This window comes from Oryzias latipes, chromosome 23, assembly GCF_053564925.1.
Source record: "Oryzias latipes strain Hd-rR chromosome 23, Olatipes_Hd-rR_3.1".
Taxonomy (NCBI): Eukaryota; Metazoa; Chordata; class Actinopteri; order Beloniformes; family Adrianichthyidae; genus Oryzias; species Oryzias latipes.
In genome coordinates, this window is record NC_136259.1 from 7,441,087 (window position 1) to 7,463,937 (window position 22,851).

The 22,851-nt window shown below is 41.7% G+C and overlaps 1 protein-coding gene across 2 annotated transcripts; it reads left to right on the forward strand.

Annotated features, from left to right (window-relative positions):
* The first annotated feature begins 683 nt into the window (after positions 1 to 683).
* On the forward strand, positions 684 to 22,841 carry LOC101158987 (troponin T, cardiac muscle). Of its 2 annotated transcripts, none has more exons than XM_023952303.2 (13): positions 684 to 747; positions 1,536 to 1,559; positions 2,155 to 2,229; positions 2,680 to 2,700; positions 3,124 to 3,145; positions 3,258 to 3,318; positions 4,117 to 4,233; positions 4,345 to 4,422; positions 5,724 to 5,837; positions 5,910 to 6,022; positions 6,102 to 6,192; positions 21,475 to 21,512; positions 22,710 to 22,841. In XM_023952303.2, the coding sequence occupies exons 3-13, from the start codon at positions 2,184 to 2,186 to the stop codon at positions 22,747 to 22,749; spliced, it is 741 nt and encodes a 246-aa protein (XP_023808071.2). In that variant the 5' UTR covers positions 684 to 747; positions 1,536 to 1,559; positions 2,155 to 2,183; the 3' UTR covers positions 22,750 to 22,841. The 2 variants fall into 2 exon arrangements, with proteins under 2 accessions (XP_023808071.2, XP_023808070.2); XM_023952302.2 differs by having other exon boundaries at positions 688 to 747; positions 2,131 to 2,229.
* Positions 22,842 to 22,851: the final 10 nt, after the last annotated feature.

The following is a 22,851-nucleotide window of genomic DNA, read 5'->3' on the forward strand; positions in this document are numbered from 1 at the left end:
GTTCTATCTCATAACAACACAGCCGTGTCATCAGTTATATAAACAAAACAAAACGGAAAAATGTGACCGTAAAACAAAGGGTCAAAGATCTCAAATGAACGACGAAAACTATAAAAATTATTGTCAATCAAAGAAAGAAAAATCAACCAGATAATAAGAAAAAAAAATTCAAAAAGAGAGAATCCATCAAAATTAAACAGTTATTGAGTTCATATAATAAGAAATGTGTAATCTGTTGAACCAAGAAAAATTAGTTTTGAGCAGTTTTGACCAACATGTCCTCAAATTCTCCACATTTTGGGCCCGTTTAGGACCCAGTGGATCACATCACAGCACGGCGCTGAACTGTCCTGTTGTGGTTTCTGAATTCAGATTTCAGCCCAGAGGCTCAGCCGCTGATCAACATCAACCCCTCGTTTGTAGCTTTCTTCACAGCGATTGTCCACAGATGCTTTTGCGTCTCGGGAGACAAAGATCCCACGGCTCAGAGTGGGAGCCAATCCCTCCAGCCGGCTTTTTGCAGAGTCTCATTGATCCTCTAATCCATATTGTGTTCATTCAGTCAAAACTGCCCACAGAAGGGATTGTATCAGTGTTTTACATCTGTGAGCACAGCTGTGTTTTTCTTTTCTTTGTAGCGTACTTTCATTTTGTTGAACATATATATATATATAGTTTTAATTTTTGCTTCCTTAACCTTTATATTATTTTTCTGCACAGAAGAAGAAGCTGCTCCCCAGGTAGAAGGTAATTGTCTTTTTTAGAAGAATCTTTCACACTCCACAATAATTCCATCTGTGTTTTTAAAAATGTACAAATAAAATTTTCTATTGCTAAATATGTCTGAAACGGATAGAACTACACCATCTGGTTTCTAAAAAACAAAAATGTAAGCATCTTAAAGAGCCACTTCAATGTAAATGGTGTTTTTGGTGGTTTTCTGACAATGGAGGACATAGTTAAAGACAATTAGGCTGTAATTAGATTTCCTCGATTTTCTTTTTTTTTTTAAATCTCTGTGAAAAAGGAGCAGATGAAAAAATGCTGTTTGAAAAGGATCATATCTGTGACGTAGAAAATAAGCTGGGCGGACCACAAGCCTCCTGCTCCGTTCTGATGCATCCGCTTTAGTTGACAAGATCCATGTACGTCTTGGACGGTTGGTTCACAACTGTACGGCTGGATAGCTCCAATACTGTTCACCATGTTAGGTCGGAGGTGTGAGAGTCTGTAAGCTAGCCTGAGAGCGTGTAAACAGAGTTATGGGTGACGGGAAGAGGAGTCGGGGTTGCTCTGCACTAACGGTTCCGCCCTCGACTCAGAAGGGATTTTCAAATGAACTGCTGCTCTACAAAAACGACACAGTTTTTTTGATTAAATCTAAATATGGCGTAGACATAATTTAAAGACCACTGAGAACTCTTTGAAAAAAGATCAATAGATGATCAGAGTGGGACTTTAATACCTCAATAACTATCTTTAACATCATTGTTGGAAAACCAGCCTGTTTTTTCTTCTTTTTTGTGTTTTCTCAGAGCCTCCTTCCTCTGCAGCTGATGGTAATTATTTTCTTTTCTTTTTCTTGTTTCTGATTACTGTAACCAAATAAGTGTCTAAAAATGTCAATCTGCAATGAAAAGTCTTGAATATTCTAAATGAAATGTTTTGGGTTTTTTGCACCATTTCTCTTTTTGTTACTTTTTCTTCTGTTTCGGGGGGGATGTGCAAGTTTTTACCAAGTATTGAATTGAATTTGTATAGTTTTAACAGTTATTTAAGCTTGGTGACAGTATATTTTCTAATTTTCTCTGTTTGAATTGTTTCCCACAGAATATCTATTATTGCCCCTGCAAATGCATTAATTAACCCCTTAACACCTGAATTTCTTTCCAACTATAAAAAAAGAAAAACCTAATGTTTCTGCTTTCAAATAGATGCTAAATTAAGGTCATTTTGGAGCCAAAGTGGTTTGATTAATACTTGCATTAATGTACTAATAGGCATTATCTAACAAAGTATGGGGAAAAACCAACAGGAAGATGGATAATAACATGTAAACACATGGAAAACACAAAAATATATGTAATATTATTTAATGTTCTGTTTCTATTTGAATTTTCTTTCCCAAAGAACCTGTGGAAGAACCAGTGGAAGAACCTGTGGAAGAACCACTGGAAGAACCAATGGAAGAACCACTGGAAGAACCAATAGCAGAACCTGCAGAGGAAGGTAATATTTTCTTTTCTTTAATCTTTCCATGTCTGTATTTATCATGCAGAGTTATGCATCCTAATGATGTCTTACCTACTTGGAGCGTAAGGACAATACTTATTAAGGCATTTCTTGGTGTTAGGAATACTGTGAGGAAATGCTGTTCCAGGTGAATACACCTGCAATACAAACAGCTTATCTTTCAGTTCTTGTTTTCCTCTTAGCTTTATATTTCTTTCGATAACAGACTTTGATAAAAATAACTTTTGCACGCTTTGAAAACCTCCGGCGTGTCACAGCATACAGAATTGGCTGCTATTTCCCCCTCAGACATGCACGGAAGGTTTTCACCTGAAAATGTAGGAAGTAAATATCAGACCTGAGTCGAGCAGGTTTGGGAAATAAGAACGGGAAGTGATTTGTATTCTGCCTGTTGATTCTAACATTTCCCTCTGTCCTCTTCTGCAGGAACTCCAGCTGCAGATGAAGGTACCCTAAAGCTACGTTCACACCGCCTTCGTGCTCAGCCTGTTTCCCATTGTCTATCCCCATCAGTTAGGGGGTGGGAGGTGTGAAAGGGCTGGGGGTTGGATATTTGGCATTGCTGAGACCACCTGTCTCCTAAACATGATCCAAACTTTCCTTAAAAAGCCTGTTGTGTGTTTTTTTGCCCTGTAGTTCATCATCATTCCACTAGGGGCAGTAAAAGGGTTTAATTCAAAATGGCTGCCTCCATGACATTTAAAAATACACTTTTGGTTTTGCTGATATACTAAGCTTTTTTAAACAACTTTAAAGTAAAACTTTTTTAGAATTTTAATTTGAGTTTTCGGCTTGAAACAGATGAGATCAGATGTGAAATAAGTCAAACTAACATTCATGTATCCAAATGTGCTTTTTCTATTCTGACAGATGAATCCAAACCCAAACCAAAGTGAGTTTTTTTCCCCTTTCCTTTTAAATTTTTGCCTCTTATTTGAAATCTAAGCAAAGCCGATTCAGAAAAGCCATTGCTGTAACTACACCGTACACATGTTGTGTTTCAGGGCTTTCGCTCCTTCTATAACTGTGCCAAAGATCCCCGAGGGAGAGAAGGTGGATTTTGATGTGAGTGATTGATGCTACTTTAAACAAATATCACAGTGTAATTTCTACTTTCCTGTAGAGGGTTGGATTATTAACCCCAGCAGAGCTTTAGCTCACCCTAGCAGAGCCAGAAGGCAGAGACAGCATAGCCAACATGACAATATCTGATCCTCAGTAAAAACGAAATGATCTCAAATATTGTACGATACAAAAAAGTTAATAAAAATTGTATTATACTTAACTTTGTCAAGCTTGACACAACTGAGCGATATGCAGTCGGAAAAAACTAGTAACAATGTTTTATATATTATCCAGTTTTAAATGGGAAAAATGTTTTTCCAACCTTAGAGAACCACTCCAATGAAAAATTGTGGGTTTTTAAGCAAATTTTTGTAGCACTTTTCTGATTGAGGTCATACATAAGGAAAATTAAGCCCCCAATAGCATTTCTGAGTATTTCGTTACTCAAATCGCGGTGAATCAGGAGCAGATAGAGAAATCCTGCTTGAAAAAGATTGCATTAGTGACAAAGAAAATGAGCTGGATAGGCCACAAACTCCCTACTCCGCTCCATTCTGATGCATGATCGCGATTAAAAGACCAATCAGAACACTTCCAGTTAAATCAAAAGATGATCGAATTGCAAATAATTACAATGTAATTAAGGCTTAATTACATTGGATGTAGTTAAACTTAATGTGACAGAGAAAGTGTAATTACATTGTTGTTATTATACAATAACTTTTTTTAAAGGGCATATATGAGACAGATTAGTGGCTATAATTTTTTCTAAAATGACGTTTGCTGTCACATCTGCAGGACATCCACAGGAAGCGTCAGGAGAAGGATTTTTCTGAGCTGCAGTCTCTTATCGAGGCCCACTTCATCCAGAGGAAGAAGGACGAGGAGGAGCTCCTAGCTCTCGTTAACAGGATTGTAAGTCTTCCAGGGAAAGGGGGGAAAAAAAATGATGGTGAGAGTGTTGCAGCCTGCACCTCGCAAACAACTGCAGTGTTTTTGTTTACGCGTGTGGGCATGCTTGATTAGGAGAAGCGGCGGGCTGAGAGGGCCGAGCAGCAGAGGATCCGCACTGAGCAGGAGAAGACGAGGCAGGCTCGCCTTGCGGTGAGTTTGGGAGTTCCAGCAGGAGGGGAGGGGCTGCAAGTTGCTATGAAACAATCTCAGACATCCTTTTCTTCAACTTGTCCATCTTAAAAATGGTCCTGCAGAGTGCTCAGGCAATCGCTGAAAAATTGATGCTGAGTTAATATAGATGGGATGGATATTTTTGTTGTTTTTTGTGCTCTGATTATTATTTCTCGGTTGTTGCTCAGAATTTTAGGACTGGAGGGTTATTTCTGTTTGCCTTTCTTCGTGGTTTTTAAACAGTAGGTCAATCCACTGTTGGGTCGGAGACTGTGAATAAACTGAGGTGTACAAAGTCAAAAAATGAATTTACTTTGCTACACTCCATGTTTATGAGCCTTATTGAGGGTTTTGCTGTTTGAACCTCATTAGTCAATGTTACCAGTTCAACATTTTACACCAGCTTGGTGGGACAACAAAAGAATTCTAATGGAAAGCTCAAATATGTAAAAGTATTTTTTTATTCCACTCATAAATGTCCATATATTCCTACCAAAAACTGTTTTATGTATTCATTTAAACATTACAAACTGTGTTAATATTGGGATGCCATAATATTTGGTTTAAAACCGAACCTTATGTTACACCATTGAACCGAATGACTGGGAAAGTAAATTGCTGCGTTCTCACAGCATATGTTTATCCCTATCATATTTGATTCTAATATTTCTGAGACCCCTATCTCATTAGCATGATCACATTTTTTTTTAAAAACCTGTTGGATGCAACTTGGTCCATGTTTTCTGCCCTGTAGTTCACATTTATGCCACTAGGGGCAGTAGAAGAGCTATTTCTGCTCAATAAAAAATGGCTGCCTCCTTGAAATCTTAATTAACACTTTGGGGGGGGGGGGGTTGACCTTATTTTCAAAGCTTTATGGTGAGAAAAACTCACCTATATTTATTCATTGATAAAAATTACCAGCTGTATTTCAAAAATGCTAAATTTGTTTGAATTTTCTTTTTTTTATAAATGTGGATCAAATTTATTCAGTGAGTAAATGAAGGTACTTATTAAAAAATATATAGCAATATTTTTACCGTGGATTTCATCCAAAAACATCTTAATTCTTTCAATTTTTTGGTATAATGCACTTTGCATGGTTAAAATGAAAATTTTAAGCAGGTGTGCTGTTACTTTTTTACCAGACTTATAAGCCAACTGAACAGTTTTTCTTCATTGTTACTTGATTGTAAGCAAATTTGAAACTCACTCCTCACTTTTTGTTTTAAACGTGAAATGGTGATTTTGTGTGTGTGTGTGTGTTTAATCTGTCGCAGGAAGAAAAGGAGAGGAAAGAGCAGGAAGAAGCTCGGAAGAAGCAGGACGAAGAGGCCAAGAAGAAGAAGGCTCTGACCAACAGGACCCAGCAGTACGGTGGCGTTCAGCAGCGGGTCGGTCCTCAGCTTAAACACTTTGATGTGTTTCTTTCAGCTTCTTGACTTTCTATGAACTCTGCTGCGCAGCAAGATGCAAAGCGGGGAGCAAAAAAGCAGACCGAGCGAGAGAAGAAAAGGAAGATCCTGGCAGAGAGGAAGAAACCACTCAACATCGAAAATCTCAAAGAGGACAAGCTGAAGTGAGGAATTCTGCATTTAGAGTTTGATGCCAAATATCCAAATCCTTGATTTTCTCGGTTTGCTTTTTGAACTTTAAAGGGAGAAAGCCAGTGATTTGTGGCAGTGGCTGTGGACACTGGAGGCGGAGAAGTTTGACCTGACGGAGGAACTGAAGAGACAGAAGTATGATGTGAGTGAGACGATCACAACCCAAAGCCAAGTGGGTCCCGTCATGCTATTTGACTTAACTGTTTTACAGTTTTTCTAGCATGGCTAAATAAATAGCTGGGAGCAAAAACACTGAGACAAATATATAAATATGCATACATAAAAAAACAGAAATGAGAAAAAATACATAAAAAATTTACTCTCAATTACAAATATGCATATTTTTACATAAACATACAGTATGGGATATCGGCAGCGTTCTTTAAACTACCGTAACTATGTCTGGGGGGGGCAGCCTCAGGCTGCCGCCGCCACCGCCGCTTTTGCCGTCAATAAGGTGTCAGTAGGTGGCGCTCTATCCTTGCACACTGGGGAGTAAACGGCCATCAAACAAACAGAAGAAGAAAACATCTGTAGTCTTATGTCGACATTGCAGGATCGTGCGGTCCTGATCCTTAACATTTGATTTTTTTCTCTTGTTTTTTTCAACATTAAAATAAAAGTTAAGACAAAATAAAAAATCTTTTTTTTCTAAAGATTCTTAGAGGTTATTATTGTGACATTCTCATCCTTGTGCTGTCCTAGGCACTTTACCATTGGGAGTTGGGTCATCTAGACCCACTAGATCAGGGATCAGGGGTGCTCATTACGTCGATCGCGATCAACCGGTCGATCTTCAAGGACAAGAGGGTAGATCGTGGGCCAGAAAAGATTTTTTTAAAAAAAGGACTTCTTTAATATCCACCAGCCAATCAAAATCCTCACCGAGAAGTACGGGACTTGATTGACTTGCAGAACGGCCAATCGGACATCTTCTAATACAGTGTTTTTCAACCAAGTGAGGCGCGGCACACTAGTGTGCCGTGGAGAAATTGCCCTCATTCACTGATCTAAAAACATTTTCCATCTCCAGGAAGTCAGCTCTTTGTTCATCCAAACAGGCCCTGATAAAACACTGAGGAGTTAGGAATATAAAAGATCTTAAAATTACTTTTTCTTTGTGTTTATTTGATTCTATTAAAGACATTTTGATAAGAATGAAGGTACCGCGATTTAGCGTGTGTAAGGAAAAGTCCCGCCCCTTTAACTGTCTCTGCCAATCATTCTTGAAGGCTTAATCACATGTCATCAGTCTGACCAATAGGAAAGTGGTTATAGTCTTCACTTCCTTGTTCTTGATTCTGCTGATAAAGTCGCTCAGTTTCTGTTCTAAAACAGTTTCTAAATTTTTCTAATTTAACTTTTATTTCATCTCTTAGAAAAACAGCCGCAACTTCCTCCTTTTTCTGCCACAATTATCACAAAAATCCATGTGAGATTGGGGGGGGGGGGGGGGGGGGGCTGTCGATCAATACAGACCATGAATTTCTGCTTCTTCTTTTTTTTTGGATGCTGGTGAGCCGCGGGATTTTTGTCAAGGTTAAAGTGTGCCGCGGCTCAAAAAAGGTTGAAAAACACTCTTCTAATACATACGTCACTGTAGACGTGTGTTTAAATACACTGAGCGCAAACTCTCTCTGTCATCAGAAAGTCGCTTTCTGCCCCGCGGCACGTCAAATCCTGGCAGAAGACCACTCCGGACAACCGGAGTGTTTAGTGAAGCCGCCCCGCGTGTCTCTTCCTGCTATCAGCTCTGCAGTTCTCGCCCGACAAATGCGAGCTCATTGAGGAAGCTTTTCATTTCTGTGGCACGCGCTTCATACGGAGCCATCAGCGCCTTTGAAATGCCATGATGCTCCCCCCCATTGCACGGTATACAGCAGAGCATGACATACCACGGTCGCTGCTTTCTGTCTTTGTACTGAAACGCTTCATATGTTATTACAAAAGTATCTTTGTGTAATCTCACTGTGTAGTTTTTAATCAGTATATAAACAATAATGTTCAAATAAACATGTAACTAATAAACATAACTAACAAACATTTACTAATAGCATTTTTATATATATATATATACACACACACACATACACATACATATATATATATATTTATACATAAATATTTTATACGTAGATCTTCAAGACATTGTCGATTCAAAAGTAGCTCACACGCCAAAAAAGTGTGAGCACCCCTGATCTAAACAGTGCTCTGAACCTTTTTTCTTCATTGATTTGTGATCTTCACTGGTGTCCATGGATTACATGAAATCTTTCCACCTTTATCCACCTTTGTCATGGTAGGGAGAACACGGCAATGTAAGGGTGGGGTCATCTAAGATAGCACAAGGGTTAAAGCGCTTTGGTGGAAGTGACGTAATGCACGCGTGGACAGATCGGGTAGCTACCGTGAATGTTGCAACAGGTGTGTTTGGGCTGTTTGCTGAACAAAATGTTATAACTTCTGTAGCAAATTATTAGTTAAATCAAGATTCAACATTAAAATAGATCAATATAGTATTAATACAATGCCCCCCCCCCCCCCCCCCCTTATGTGGGTTTACATATTCGCTGATTCACTTTTTTTTAATCACAAAAGCTTAGACACTTGTATGAGACTTTTGCGCTCGGAGGACTTGCTGGGGGGAGGAAATGAAGAGCACGCCGACATTTCCCAGCTGGCTCCACCGGTTCCTGAATTTCTAGCAACCGAAGTTTCTGCCTCTACATGGACAAATAGCAAAAAAGAAATTAACCTGTTTTTTTGTTTTTTTTAGTTTTGTCATAAATTCAAGTTTTTTCATGTATTTTATTTAGTATTTTTTAAAATAGCATTTATTTCCAACATTTTATAACAAATGTGACTTTTATCCTGTCAGGCATCCTATATACTATAAGATATAGAAAGTTAACACGTAATTGATATTACCTGAGCTTGGACCAGCGCACTGCTGTCCAGAAGCTATTTCCTCCAATGCTGTTCCCGAGGAGGCCTGTTGAAATGAGTGTGGCTGAATCCCCGGATCGATAGCCTTCAGACTGGAATCAATGAGGTTGGGAGTAACTGTTGAAGAGGAGCGTGACCCGCCCGGTCGGTGGGTCGTTTTTCTGTCCGACTGTGTTTTGAGGAGAAACCGAGCGAGTCTTGGAGGGTTGGACCAAAACAGGATGATAAAGTGACCTGTGGACTGGAGGTGAAGCCAGTGTGTGTGTGTGTGGGTGTGTGTGTGTGTGTGTGTGTGGGTGTGGGTGTGTGTGTGTGTGTGTGTGTGTGTGTCCCTTTAAAAGATGGCATGTCATTTCACCCATAAACTCAACAGAAATCTCACGGCGTGGACACACTCTGCCTGCAGCAATTCCGTTTGTGATGTGTCATTTAAAGAGAGTGGAAAACAAGAAAGAGAGGAACGCTTTGACATTTCGGGAAATTATTGGTTTTCTGACCAAGAGGCTGCTGGGAAAATTTGGAGATGGTTACTGCAGCTTCACAAAGCGACAGCTGTTATTTGGGTTAGAGCTAAACAAAACTGTAAGGATTATAAAGATCATTTGAGTATAAAGCAATATTTATACATTTCCTATTACTCCCTATTATTTAGTTCATATTTTCTAATACTATTTATGTTATATATTGCAATTAACCCTCATCTAATCTAAACGGTAATTGAGAACCGCCTCTCCTTGATGATGATGATCAACAGAAAAACAAATCATCCATTAAAACAACCTTTTTGTCACCGCGGACCGGTGTGGGTACCGGATGTTCTCGGGTTGCCGGATGTTCTCGGGGTCCTTCGGGGTCCTTCGACCAATGATGACGTCACACTATTTGATTGGCTGTAAGTTGCCACGACCAATGAGTTAACGTCGCTAAGTTTTTTTAAAAAAACTTTATTGACAATTGCGGTATCATACATTAACAATGACATTAACGTTAACAACGAACAATAACAATGTAATGAATATTGCTTCGAAGATCAGTCACCATTGCCAAACATAATATATTAACATAGAAAATAAAATATAGAGGGGAAAAAAGAAACAATGAACATAACACACAAATAAATAAAAACATACGTAAAATAAAATGAAAGAACATAGAAAAAATCTAAATAGTCTAATACTAGTTAGGGGTACTCGTGAAGTTTGTATTTCTGAACAAAACTAAGCAATTTCAAGCCATTCTTCTTTTTCATATAATGAAGTGATTGAAAGCAAAAACAGAGCTCTTTATTAAATGTTATAAAAAGTGGCTTGGTCTTCAAAACTTGACCTCACCATGATGGCGGTGCTCTCCTCCCATGGGGAACCACGTGATGTCTCCTCTAGTGTTATAACTCATTGGAAGGACCCTGAAGGACCCAGAGAATATCCGGCAACCCGAGAACATCCGGTACCCACACCGGTACAACGCAAGACACGTTTACCGCGGACCGGTGGTGGTGGTGGTGGGGGGGGTTTACCGCTGCCTGTTAAAAGCAGGTTTCCCTTTTTTTAGCGGGTGCAGGTTCCTCTTCTGTCCCTTCATTGGACCGTTTCCCCTTGTCAAAACAACTTTCTAAAGAAGTTTGTTTTTTGCTCATTTTGGTTGTTTGGGTTTAATTTTAGCGGGGTGTATCACGTGATGCTTGGTGTTGCGACTTTGACATGCGTGAAGTGTGACGGATGTAACAGAGAGAATCCGGTCAATTTTCAAAATAAAACGTTTTTGCGGAAAAATAAACAATAAAATGGAAATTATTTTTTCTTTCTGTGCGTCCCGGTGCCAAAATTTCCTGGGGCCTCATTTATAAAGCTTTGCGTAGGATTTGCGTCAGAAGTAGCGTACGGATGAAACATGGGACGTGCGTACGCAAAGAAATATTCGGATTTATAAAACCGTGCGCACGCACATCCTACGCATCTTTCCCTTAATAAATCACAACCGATTCTAAATGCAGCGCAGCTTTTTGCGGCTTCATGACACGCCCATAGTTGCCCATAAATAGTCCGTGAAACGCCCACAAATGAATATTCATTGATTGCGGAACCATGGCAAACACCGAGAGGAAATCAAAAAAACGTAACTTAAAAAACGTAAAGTAAAAGTTATCGTTGGCGAGGTGGAAAAAAGGAGAAAAGTGTTGTTTGTGGACAGTGTGGACATTACTAATGCCAAAAAGGCACGTGAGCGGCAAACGGTGGCAGACGCCGTAAATGCTGTAGCCTCACAACCATTCGAGGTTGTGAGGCTACAGCGCTCCATCGGGGGGGGGGGGACACCGGAGCGCCAGATGCATGCGCCGGGGGGACCGGAGCGCCAGATGCACCGGGTGACACGCGTGGTTCCTCCGAGTGCTCCGGTAACGCCGGGCCCAAAAGCCCGCAGAGGTCCAACAGGACGGCTGGAGGAAGTCAGAACCGGCTCATAAGCCACTCGTCCTCATTTGCCAGCACGTCTTCTTGCTGTCTAAAGATGCGTTCACTCCGAATTCTTCCATTTGCCACATCTTCTAAGAGCGTAAGATCAGCCATTGTGCGTCATTACGCATTGTGATGGGGCATTTTATTTCCCTCCATTTAATTACATCTGACAAGCTACAGATGTCGGTAATAATCCACGTGGAAAAGGGAAATTGATCAGCGCAAATGTAATTTCTTGTTGCTTTCTGAATGGTTGAGACATACGCCATACATTGTTTTATCAAAAATTAAACAAACTAAAGGCATATGCATGAATACCATAATTCCATAGCTTATGAAGAAATGTTTTAATATGAAAACAACTTTCCCCAGTGGATAATTAGTACGTCCGTCCGTCCGTCCGCACGCCCGCACCTATATCTGCTCCGTCAGACGGACACACAGACGAGAATATCAGTTTTGTACATTATTTCGTTCTGTTAACTATATTATTTATGAGGATGAATTGCACAACATGCCAATATTGCAGAACATATTTCACTTTTCTTTTTCCAAATAAGTGTTCATTTGAATTTCTGTTGTAATTTTCGTTTGATTTTTTTGTTTGTTTCACTGCTGATCGATCAAACGGGTGTTCGTGTAGCTGTTAATTGTAAGACTTGCTTTGTGAAGTCTTCATGTTATTTCTGAGAGGCAATATCGTCATTTTCACTTTCACGTGTTTCTTCCATCTGCCGACGGTGTCGCCGTTTCTCATTTCACCCGTTTTTGTGCGTACGCCTGGGTCAGAGCTTGCGTGGAGGACCGCACATTTTCCCGTCAAGTTTGCTTTTTATAAATCTCAACTATTGCGTAGAGAGTGGCGTACGCCTTCTTTTGTGCGTACGCAACGTTTATAAATGAGGCCCCTGGTGGTTGGGGACCTCTGCATTAAAAGATATTTGAAGTTAGTTCAATGATCCAAAGGATAGATTTACTGGAAATACATAAATAAACAAACAAACAGAGTTGAAGTAATTAAAACAATTCAACCCTTGTGCTATCTTAGATGACCCCACCCTTACATTGGCGTGTTCTTCTTACCATGACAAAGGTGGATAAAGGTGGAAAGATTTCATGTAATCCATGGACACCAGTGAAGATCACAAATCAATGAAGAAAAAAGGTTCAGCGCACTGTCTAGTGGGTCTAGATGACCCAACTCCCAATGTTAAAGTGCCTAGGATAGCACAAGGGTTACTGTAGCAAAACTTGGCTAACTATTAACTGTATTTGAGAACTGGACTGGGTGACTCCTCCCCCTTGGCTTCCCAGACAGGAAGTAGCTGAGACATAAACAGCTGTTTCTCTGTTTGTCAGAATAACTATTTTTGCTCTGATGCCTGTTTCGAAGATGCTAATTTTTCATAACATTATCACAAACTATAGTGGAAGATGTTCAAGTGAAAAACTGGCCAATCAGATGCCTTCCTAGAGTATGTGGTTTCACGTAAAAACATTTGGTTAACAGATTCGCTCGAGCCCACTTTCAAGCAGTCGGGGCGTGGACGTCCAACAAGCTCAGGCCTGATTGGCTAAAGGGGCTGCCATAAAAATGGTGACTCAGACCAATTTGGACCAATCACTGCTCACTGAGGTCGTCTGGCTCCAATGTGTCCATATCACAAAAACCAAAGGCGAGACACGGTGGTGGTAGTGTGATGGTTTCCAACCTAGACAGGTTTTCATGTTAGTGTTTAAAAAAATAAACAGGATTAGACTAACCTTTTTCTTTTTCTTACAAAAATTTAACAATAAATGAATTGACTACATTTTTATTTACTCTGGATTCATTTACAACTTTAATTAGTCACAACAGTTTAATTTAACGTTTAAATGTGTCAGAACCTTTTAAAGTTAAAGAAAGAAAATAAAAATCTAATGTAAAGAAGTTTGAAAAAGTCGTCAGTGTCCTGATTTAATTCAAACTGTCAAAATTCTAAAGTGCAAATCTGCTAAAATTCTCTTTCATCTGTATTTATTAGACTGAAATGAGCTCATGTAATAAATAAACATTCAAAAATGTTTTTTTCTTTTTGAGCGGTTCACACTGCAGCAGCCGGCTGAAAAGGCTGCTGACGATCCATTCATCAGGAAAATGTGATTTGCAGAACCTGGCTTCCACTTAGCCTCTTAATTCCTGCCGATCAATAAAAGCACTTTTCACGTACGGATGCTGCATTTAGTCTTTACTCAATAAATAATGACTTTTTGTTTAAAGGCCTGTTGAGAGCCAGATTAGATTTGATTAAATCTTGATGTGTAAGCCAACAAAAGGGGATTGAATCTTGAAAACATCACATCTCCTCAGGTGAAAATGTTGGTTTTAAGGTTTCAATCACATTTACAACAATCATAAACTTTCTGTTTCCTTTCACATATATTCCAAATTCATTTCTTTTGAAATGAACTTTTCTGAAAAACAATTTTAGGTAATGAATTCCAGTTTCTTCTGAATAATTGAACTAATAAATTAACTTGTCAATCAAACTTTGGTGTCTTTTGACACTATCAAATAAGGGCGGGTTTTCCTGCAAAAGTATTATTTTGATTGGTTGGTTTATAACTTAATAAAAAAAAGATTGTTAATCAAATCATATTAACATCCAATAATAGTTTTGTCTGAAAAAAAGTGTACTAACATAGCTAGTGATTTCAAAATAAAATGGAAAAGATGGGATTTTAAACAATAAATGACTATTTGTTTATGTAAAAAAAAACATCAGCAATTTTTACGACTAACAATTATTAAAGGGAAACGTAAGTAATGAATGAGATTAATTGAATTAGCATTTTCTCAGTCAAAAATAGTTTTATTTTAATTTATAAAAGCATGTAAAAATCAAAACCATACCGGTTTACTTGACTTTGCACTCAAAACTACTCCAACACAGATGCAACTGTTTAGACAACTGGTCAACTTCTTACCAGTTAACTAGTTACTCATAGTAGTTTCTGTTTTTTTTTTGTTTTTTTTTGTAAATCCAATTTCATATCAAATTTTGCTGATGAGGCTTCGTCCTGTAAGATGCGCAAACGAACAAAATCACCACAACCAGATTTGTGTTTTGAAGAATAAACTGCATCCACTGCTGCCTGCTAGAATTTACTAAATAGATCTGTCACTCTTATCAGCCAAAAAGCAGCTTCTTAACCTCCTCAATAGAAATAAAAACTTTTATGCTACTTTTTTAACCTGCACAGAAGACCCACTCATGGATTTCAGGGTAAATTGGAACATTTAGGGTTCAGAATGTCCTGAAGTGTGTAAAAAAAGAGGTCCTTTCAGGGGATATGGGGGGGGGGGTGGTGGTGTTAAGTCATACTTTCCCTCTTCAAACCATATTTTTTGTAAATGTAACATAACCATGGTAGATATTTAGCTAAAAAAACACAAAAATCATGCTTCCGAAAATCCGACTGAAGATTGACAGGAAGCATGACGAAAACGTATTTTTAGAAAAAAATATCATAAATTACAAAAAAATAAAGAAAAGTATAAACGATATATCTCCAACAAAAGCTTCCAAGAAGACAGTCCATGTTTCCAAACTCTTCTGGACAGACTTGTTGACAAATCCACCTCTTTAACTCCGAGTTCACCGCAAAGATTTTTATATCCTCACACATATACCTATAAAGTCATAAATATACGATAAGTTGGTACCAATATAACCGTCGAGCTGCAGGCTGCATGATGACATATGAACTCAATTTAAGGCATTTGCAGGCAGGTTTTTCTCACCTTGGGACAAAACCAGGATATTACTTTCCCCTTTTATCCTGTTTTCTTTCTTGACTCCAAAGCTCCGATTGTTGGCTGCACCTTCTTCAAATCAAGAGGGTTTCTTAAATATAAGAATATATAATACATCTTTTAGAGTTTTTCTAAACTCAGTAAGGCATCAATTCAAAAGCACAGAACAAAATAGGAAAATTGTTATGGTTGTTATGATTTCCAAAAGTCAGCCTTACTGGGAAATAAGCAGTTTACACAGAAAGGTTTTCTGCTAATTCCCACCTTGACTCAGCAATCGTAGTTATCTGTCTTAAGAATTAAAAAAAAACGTTTTTAACTCTAATAATTGGAAGAAGCTGCTAATTTGAAGCATGAATGTTTTGTATTTTCCGCAGTGCAAATCATGTTTCTCTGCATAGTTTGGTCAGGGGTGCGACTTATAATTAGCTTTAAAGTGTATTGTAATGTTCATTTCTCACAAAAAGAAAGCCCAGAGCTGTATTTTGATCCGGTCACACAATTCTGAATATTCCTCTAAAAAACCTGCAGTCTGAGCATCAGCCCCTCCCAATCCACAAAAACGAGCGGGTTCTCATTTGGGACGTCACCAAGTGAGGAACCGCCCCTTCCAGGAAGGGTCGGCTAATAGACACACAGTTTCTCCATGCAGCTAGCGGTGATCGGCTAAAACGCTTTCATTTCCCACACACAATATTCACATCCATCTTTGTAAAAGTTTGAATGTTTTTTGTTTTCGTGGACAAAAACTGAGGACGACTCCAGGTTGACATCATGAAATGGGCGGCACCCACAAGGAGATTGAGTCGTCTTAGGAAAATAACTAATATTTAACAAAAAAAATTTATTTTGTGTGCCAAAGATAATTTATTACCAGATACATCAATATTATTTAATAGCATAGTATAGACCCTGTAACCCTCTTGCTATCCTACGGGGTCAAGATGACTATTGACGTGTTCTCCGTACCATGACAAAAGGTGGATAAAGGTGGAAAGACTTCATGTAATCCATGGACACCAGTGAAGATCACAAATCATTGAAGAAAAAAGGTTCAGAGCACTGTCTAGTGGGTTTAGATGACCCAACTCCCAATGGTAAAATGCCTAGTATCCTAGGCACAAGGGTTGAAAGGCTTTAGAATAGCATGGTATAGACCAGGGGTGAGCAATTATTTTAACTCGCGGGCCACATTGGGTTCTAAAATTGGATAGAAGGGCCGGACCAGGAGCAGATACGTGGAGTGAGAATGATATAACATGGAATGTAGATGAAAACATTTGGATTGAAAATTAAATTCTAAAACAGAATATTCCAGAGTTTTCAGTTTAAAACCTTTGTTCCCATTTTAGATCAAATTTTTAATGTGAAGCCCTTTGGTACCTTCAAGGAGTTGCTATATTGCTATATAATAAAGTTTCATTCATTCATGACCCTTTTAATGAAATAAATAACATTATTTATTAAATAAAACAATGACCAAATAACAATCTATGATTTTCAAAGACAAAAATTCAGGAAAAATATACTCCATCCATCCATCCATCTTCCTCCGCTTATCCGGGACCGGGTCGCGGGGGCAGCAGACTGAGCAGAGATGCCCAGACTTCCCTCACCCCAGCCACTTCCTCCAGCTCCTCTGGGGGGACCCCGAGGCGTTCCCAGGCCAGCCGAGAGACGTAGTCTCTCCAGCGTGTCCTGGGTCTTCCCCGAGGCCTCCGCCCAGTGGGACATGCCCGGAACATCTCTCCAGGGAGGCGTCCAGGGGGCATCCGGACTAGATGCCCGAGCCACCTCAGCTGGCTCCTTTCGATGTGGAGGAGAAGCGGTTCTACTCCGAGCTCCCCGCGGGTGGCCGAGCTTCTCACCCTATCTCTAAGGGAGCGCCCAGCCACCCTACGGAGGAAGCTCATTTCAGCCGCTTGTATTCGGGACCTCGTTCTTTCGGTCATGACCCATAGCTCATGACCATAGGTGAGTACTGGAACGTAGATCGACCGGTAAATTGAGAGCTTTGCTTTTCGGCTCAGCTCTCTCTTCACCACGACGGACCGATAGAGCGACCGCATAACTACGGACGCCGCTCCGATCCGCCTGTCAATCTCACACTCCGATCTTCCCTCACTCGTGAACAAGACCCCGAGGTATTTAAACTCCTCCACCTGGGGCAAGGACACTCCACCCACCGAGAGATGGCAAGCTACCTTTCTCCGGTCAAGAACCATGGCCTCAGATTTAGCGGTGCTGACCCTCATCCCAGCCGCTTCACACTCGGCCGCAAACCGCCCCAATGCACGCTGGAGGTCCCGGTTCGATGAAGCCAACAGGACAACGTCATCTGCAAAAAGCAGAGAGGAAATCCTGTGGTCCCCAAACCAGATCCCTTCCGGCCCCTGGCTGCGCCTAGAAATTCTGTCCATAAAAACTATGAACAGAACCGGTGATAAAGGGCAGCCCTGCCGGAGTCCAACGTGGACCGGGAACAGGTCTGACTTACTGCCGGCTATGCGAACCAAGCTCCTACTCCGGTCATACAGAGACCGGACAGCCCTCAGTAAGGCTCCCCGGACCCCATACTCCCAGAGCACCCCCCACAGGATGCCACGGGGGACGCGGTCGAACGCCTTCTCCAAATCCACAAAACACATATGGACTGGATGAGCGAACTCCCACGATCCCTCCAGCACCCTAGATAGGGTGTAGAGCTGGTCCACTGTTCCACGACCAGGACGGAAACCGCACCATTGTTCCTGAATCCGAGGTTCGACTATCGGACGGACCCTCCTCTCCAGTACCCTGGCATAGACTTTCCCAGGGAGGCTGAGGAGTGTGATTCCCCTATGGTTGGAACACACCCTCCGGTCCCCCTTCTTAAAGAGGGGAACCACCACCCCTGTCTGCCAGTCCAGTGGTACGGTTCCCGACCGCCACGCGACGCTGCAGAGACGTGTCAGCCAAGACACTCCCACAGCATCCAGAGACTTGAGGTGCTCAGGGCGGACTTCATCCACCCCCGGGGCCTTGCCACCGAGGAGCTCGTTGACTACCTCAGTGACTTCAGCCCGGGTAATAGACAGCCCCACCCCAAAGTCCTCACTCTCCGCTTCTTCAAAAGAAGGCGTGTCAGTGGGATTGAGGAGATCCTCGAAGTACTCCTTCCACCGCCCGACAATGTCCCCAGTCGAAGTCAACAGCTCCCCACCTGCACTGAAAACGGTGCCTGTGGAGAACTGCTTTCCCCTCCTGAGTCGCCGGATGGTTTGCCAGAATTTCTTCGAGGCCAACCGATAGTCCTTCTCCATGGCCTCACCGAATTCCTCCCATCACCGAGTTTTCGCCTCCGCAACAGTCCGGGCCGCAGCTCGCTTAGACTGCCGGTATCTGTCAGCTGCCTCTGGAGTCCCGCAGGCCAGCCAGGCCTGGTAAGACTCCTTCTTCAGCTTGACGGCATCCCTTACTTCCGGTGTCCACCACCGGGTTCGGGGGTTACCGCCGCGACAGGCACCAAAGACCTTGCGACCACAGCTCCGAGCAGCAGCAGAGACAATGGAGGTGGAAAACATGGTCCACTCGGACTCAATGTCCCCAACCTCCCTCAGTACCTGTTTGAAGTTCTCCCGGATGTGGGAGTTAAAGACTTCCCTGACGGAGGGCTCAGCCAGACGTTCCCAGCAGAACCTCACAGTACGTTTGGGTCTTCCGAGTCTTTCCGGCCTCCTTCCCCGCCAGCGAATCCAACTCACCACCAGGTAGTGATCGGTGGACAGCTCCGCCCCTCTCTTCACCCGAGTGTCCAAGACACAGGGCCGAAGGTCGCCTGAAACAACTACAAAGTCGATCATTGACCTCCTGCCTAGGGTGTCCTGATGCCAGGTGTATTGATGGACACCCTTGTGCTCGAACATGGTGTTCATTATGGACAAACTATGACGAGCACAGAAGTCCAATAACAAAACACCACTCGGGTTCAGATCAGGGGGGGCGTTCCTTCCAATCACACCCCTCCAGGTGCCACTGTCATTGCCCACGTGGGCATTGAAGTCCCCCAGGAAGACAATGGAGTCCCCCGTTGGGGCACTTTCCAGTACCCCTTCGAGAGACACCAAGAAGGCCTGGTACTCCGAACTGCTGTTCGGCCCGTAAGCCGAAACCACAGTTAGAGACCTGTCCCCCACCCGGAGGCGGAGGGACATGACCCTCTCGTCCACCGGGGTGAACTCCAACACTTGGCGGCTGAGCTGGGGGCTCACGAGTAAGCCCACGCCAGCCCGCCGCCTCTCACCTTGGGCAACTCCAGAGTGGTAGAGAGTCCAACCCCTCTCTAAGGACTGAGTTTCAGAGCCCAGGCTATGTGTGGAGGTGAGCCCGACTATATCTAGACGGTATCTCTCAACCTCTCGCACCAGCTCAGGCTCCTTCCCTCCCAGAGAGGTGACATTCCATGTCCCAAAAGCCAGGTTCCATGATCGGGGTTTGGGCCGCCGAGGCACCCGCCCTCGACTGCCACCCAAACCACATTGCACCGGCCCCTTTTGAGGTCTCCTACGGGTGGTAGGCCCATGGGAGAGTGGTCCCACGTCGCTCCTTCGGGCTGTGCCCGACCGGGGCTCGTGGGAAGAGCCCCGGCCACCAGGCGCTCGCCTACGAGCCCCGACCCTGGGCCTGGCTCCAGAGCGGGGCCCCGGTGACGCCAATCCCGGGCGATGTAGTCGGGTCCTCGGTATTACGTTTCATCAGAGGCTTCTGAACCGCTCTTTGTCTGGCTTGTCACCCAGGACCTGTCTGCCATGGGAGACCCTACCAGGGGCTTAAGCCCCAGACAGCTTAGCTCCTGGGATCACCCGAGCTCTCAAACTCCCCCACCACGTTAAGGTGGGGGAGTTTTAAATGTATCAATATACTGATACATTTAAAAAAAAAACACAAAAAGAATTTTAAATAATGGATCCTCTCCCGTCATAATCCTAATAAAGTCTTAGAGGGTTACAGCTCCTCACGTCTCACAGTTTGTGCAGCTGCGCTGTGTTCTGCGCGTCTGTTTCTCATCCAGTAAGAAGCACATTTCTATGTCTTCTGCTGAAGCTCATCATATATCTGCGTTACCTTTTCACCAGAACAGAGTTCCCTCGTTTATTGCAGGAGTTACGTTCTAAAAAATAACAGTTATCGGTGAAATCCACCGAGTCTGATTACAGAGGTTTATGGCAGTAAAACTCCTCACTGCCTAAATACACTTTTCTCAGACAGACATGAACATTTTCACCCTTTTCTTTGGTTTAAATTCTCAAACTTTCATAGAAATTAGGTCCAGGATCTTAGATTGAAAACAAAGATCTGATTGGATCAAAGATTTCTGATCTGAAGAGCTCCGTGTTTCTGTACAGGAGACATGGAGATTGATTCAATTCAATTCAATTCAATTTGTATAGCCCAAAATCACAACAACAGTCGTCTCGATGGGCTTCGAAGTAAAACATGAACTTAAAAGGATCATAAATACAAAGAGTTCAATAGGAGAATACTAAAATGAACTAACAAACTGACTATGCTATACTGGCATCCCTGCCCTTAGACCCCCCTTCGCGGTAAGGTCTTCAGCCAATCAGGACACAGAACGGGGTGCACTGTTTAAAAAAAGCAGCATAATCGCTCTAAAAGAATGAGCTAAACCGGGAAAGATGAACTGCGGCGTAGAAAGGGAAGACTGTCTTCTGTTCTATTTGACAGACTTTTAGAGGATTTCATGTTGGAGCACAGATATGTCACGTCTTGATCATGTGGCCAGATTTTAAAAACAAAAACATGGGTCTCTGATATTCTTCAGTGGGCCGGACCAAACTTGGAGGCGGGCCGGATCCAGCCCCCGGGCCGTAGTTGGTATAGACACTGTAACCCTTGCGTTATCCACAGCACTTTAACATTGTCAGGACCGGGTCATCTAGACCCACTAGACAGTGCTCTGAACCTTTTTTCTTCAATGATTTGTGATCTTCACTGGTGTCCATGGATTACATGAAATCTTTCTACCTTTACCCACCTTTGTCATGGTAGGGAGAACATGTCAATGTAAGGGTGGGGTCTTCTAAGATAGCACAAGGGTTAAAGGAGCCTCAAATCCTTCGGCTGCGTCTGTGAAAGCCGTACAGTAGTATGGGGCGGTCTTTGCACCCTCCCCTGGTTCTTTTTTCCCCACACTCAGCTGTTCCTCTCTGTGCCCCCCCCACAGATCAACCTCCTGCAGAATCGCGTTCAGGCCACCCAGAGGTGAGTGCTGCTCTCTCAGAGGGAGAAAAGCCATCTGTATGGAGTTAAATCAGTTTGATTCCATTCAATTCAAGCTGTAAATAAAATAGAATGATCATTTCACACATGAATTTGATGTTTTATGCATAAGACCCTAATCCACACTCTTTGATCTTCATGAGTGAATGTGTTGGAAAGTTTTAGGTTGATTATAAGGGATGAGAAGAAAGCTGCACAAATGTAGTCTAAAAGGAAAGCTGGAGGTTTTACAAATTACATTTTAAAGCATGTTAAAGAAGATGAGAATAAACGGTCTGCTGGTTTTAAGCCACAATCAGGCAAATTTGAGCCAAAAGTGCCCAGAAAATTGAGCCGTGTGAGAAGGCGACCCTCAGTGTTCCGCTTAGAGCAGAAAGAGATTTAACTCTTGAGATCCACATAGTAAAAAACAACAAAAATTGCTGGCAAATATGATCCCAGATGTTTCTGCTTATGATTGGACCTTTTCTGTGTTTCCATTTTCTCTTTAAACACCGTCTCCAATCACTTTTTGATCTGTTTTTAAGCGTTCCCAGTGGTCAGAAATGCAATTTTGAGCTTAACGTATAAACTTTAACTGCAAGGTTTTAAAAGAAAAACTTTATTGAATCTTTAGAAATATCATTTAAACTAATGACTATAATTTATAACCTGTTCTGATACATTTGTTTTGCAAAAAAGATTCTGAAACTTTTATGCAAAAATGTTATTTTAAATATTTAATTTGTGGTTATAGTTATTGCATATTTGATCTATTTTCTATTCCAAATATATATATATATAATTATAATTAATTTAAATTTCAGTTTTGTATTCATGTTTATGTTTTAATATGTTGTGGTAAGACAGTACAAAAAAAAAAAAAAAAAAAAAAAAAGGAGAAATACGTCAATATCTGAAAGAATCATATTTACTAGAGAAGCCGTTCCGTGTAGCATCTAGGATCCTAAACAAGTATTTTCTTTAGGGTAAGCTTTTATTATGAAATCTTTTTATGTGAATATTTTTAACCATTTACTTGTTGCTATAGTTTTTTTTTACTCTGACGAACTTCCTATTTCAGAATTTTAGCCAAAATTAGATCAATTTTTCATCTCATTTTTCTGTACAATTGAACATCTTTGTGATGCTGAACACTTTTGTTTGTGTGTGTGTGTGTTCGTGTGTGTGTGACCGCAGCACCAAAGGACGAGGAAAGGCCAAAGGCAGGGTGAGATAGACGGCGGCGCTGAACGGAGATGGTGGAGGCGGCGCACGAGCGGGACCCCCCCCCCCAAACTTTAAACAACAATAAACGGTTCCTGAAGTCTCCGTTCCGTTT

What these genes read in the sequence shown, in the direction of transcription:
- LOC101158987 (XM_023952303.2), top strand. Translation starts at nt 2,184, where the DNA reads ATGGAAGAACCACTGGAAGAACCAATAGCAGAACCTGCAGAGGAAG. An exon ending in CTCAAAGAGGACAAGCTGAA is followed by an intron (nt 6,023 to 6,101) that starts GTGAGGAATTCT and finishes TGAACTTTAAAG; the next exon opens with GGAGAAAGCCAGTGATTTGT. An exon ending in CGCGTTCAGGCCACCCAGAG is followed by an intron (nt 21,513 to 22,709) that starts GTGAGTGCTGCT and finishes GTGTGACCGCAG; the next exon opens with CACCAAAGGACGAGGAAAGG.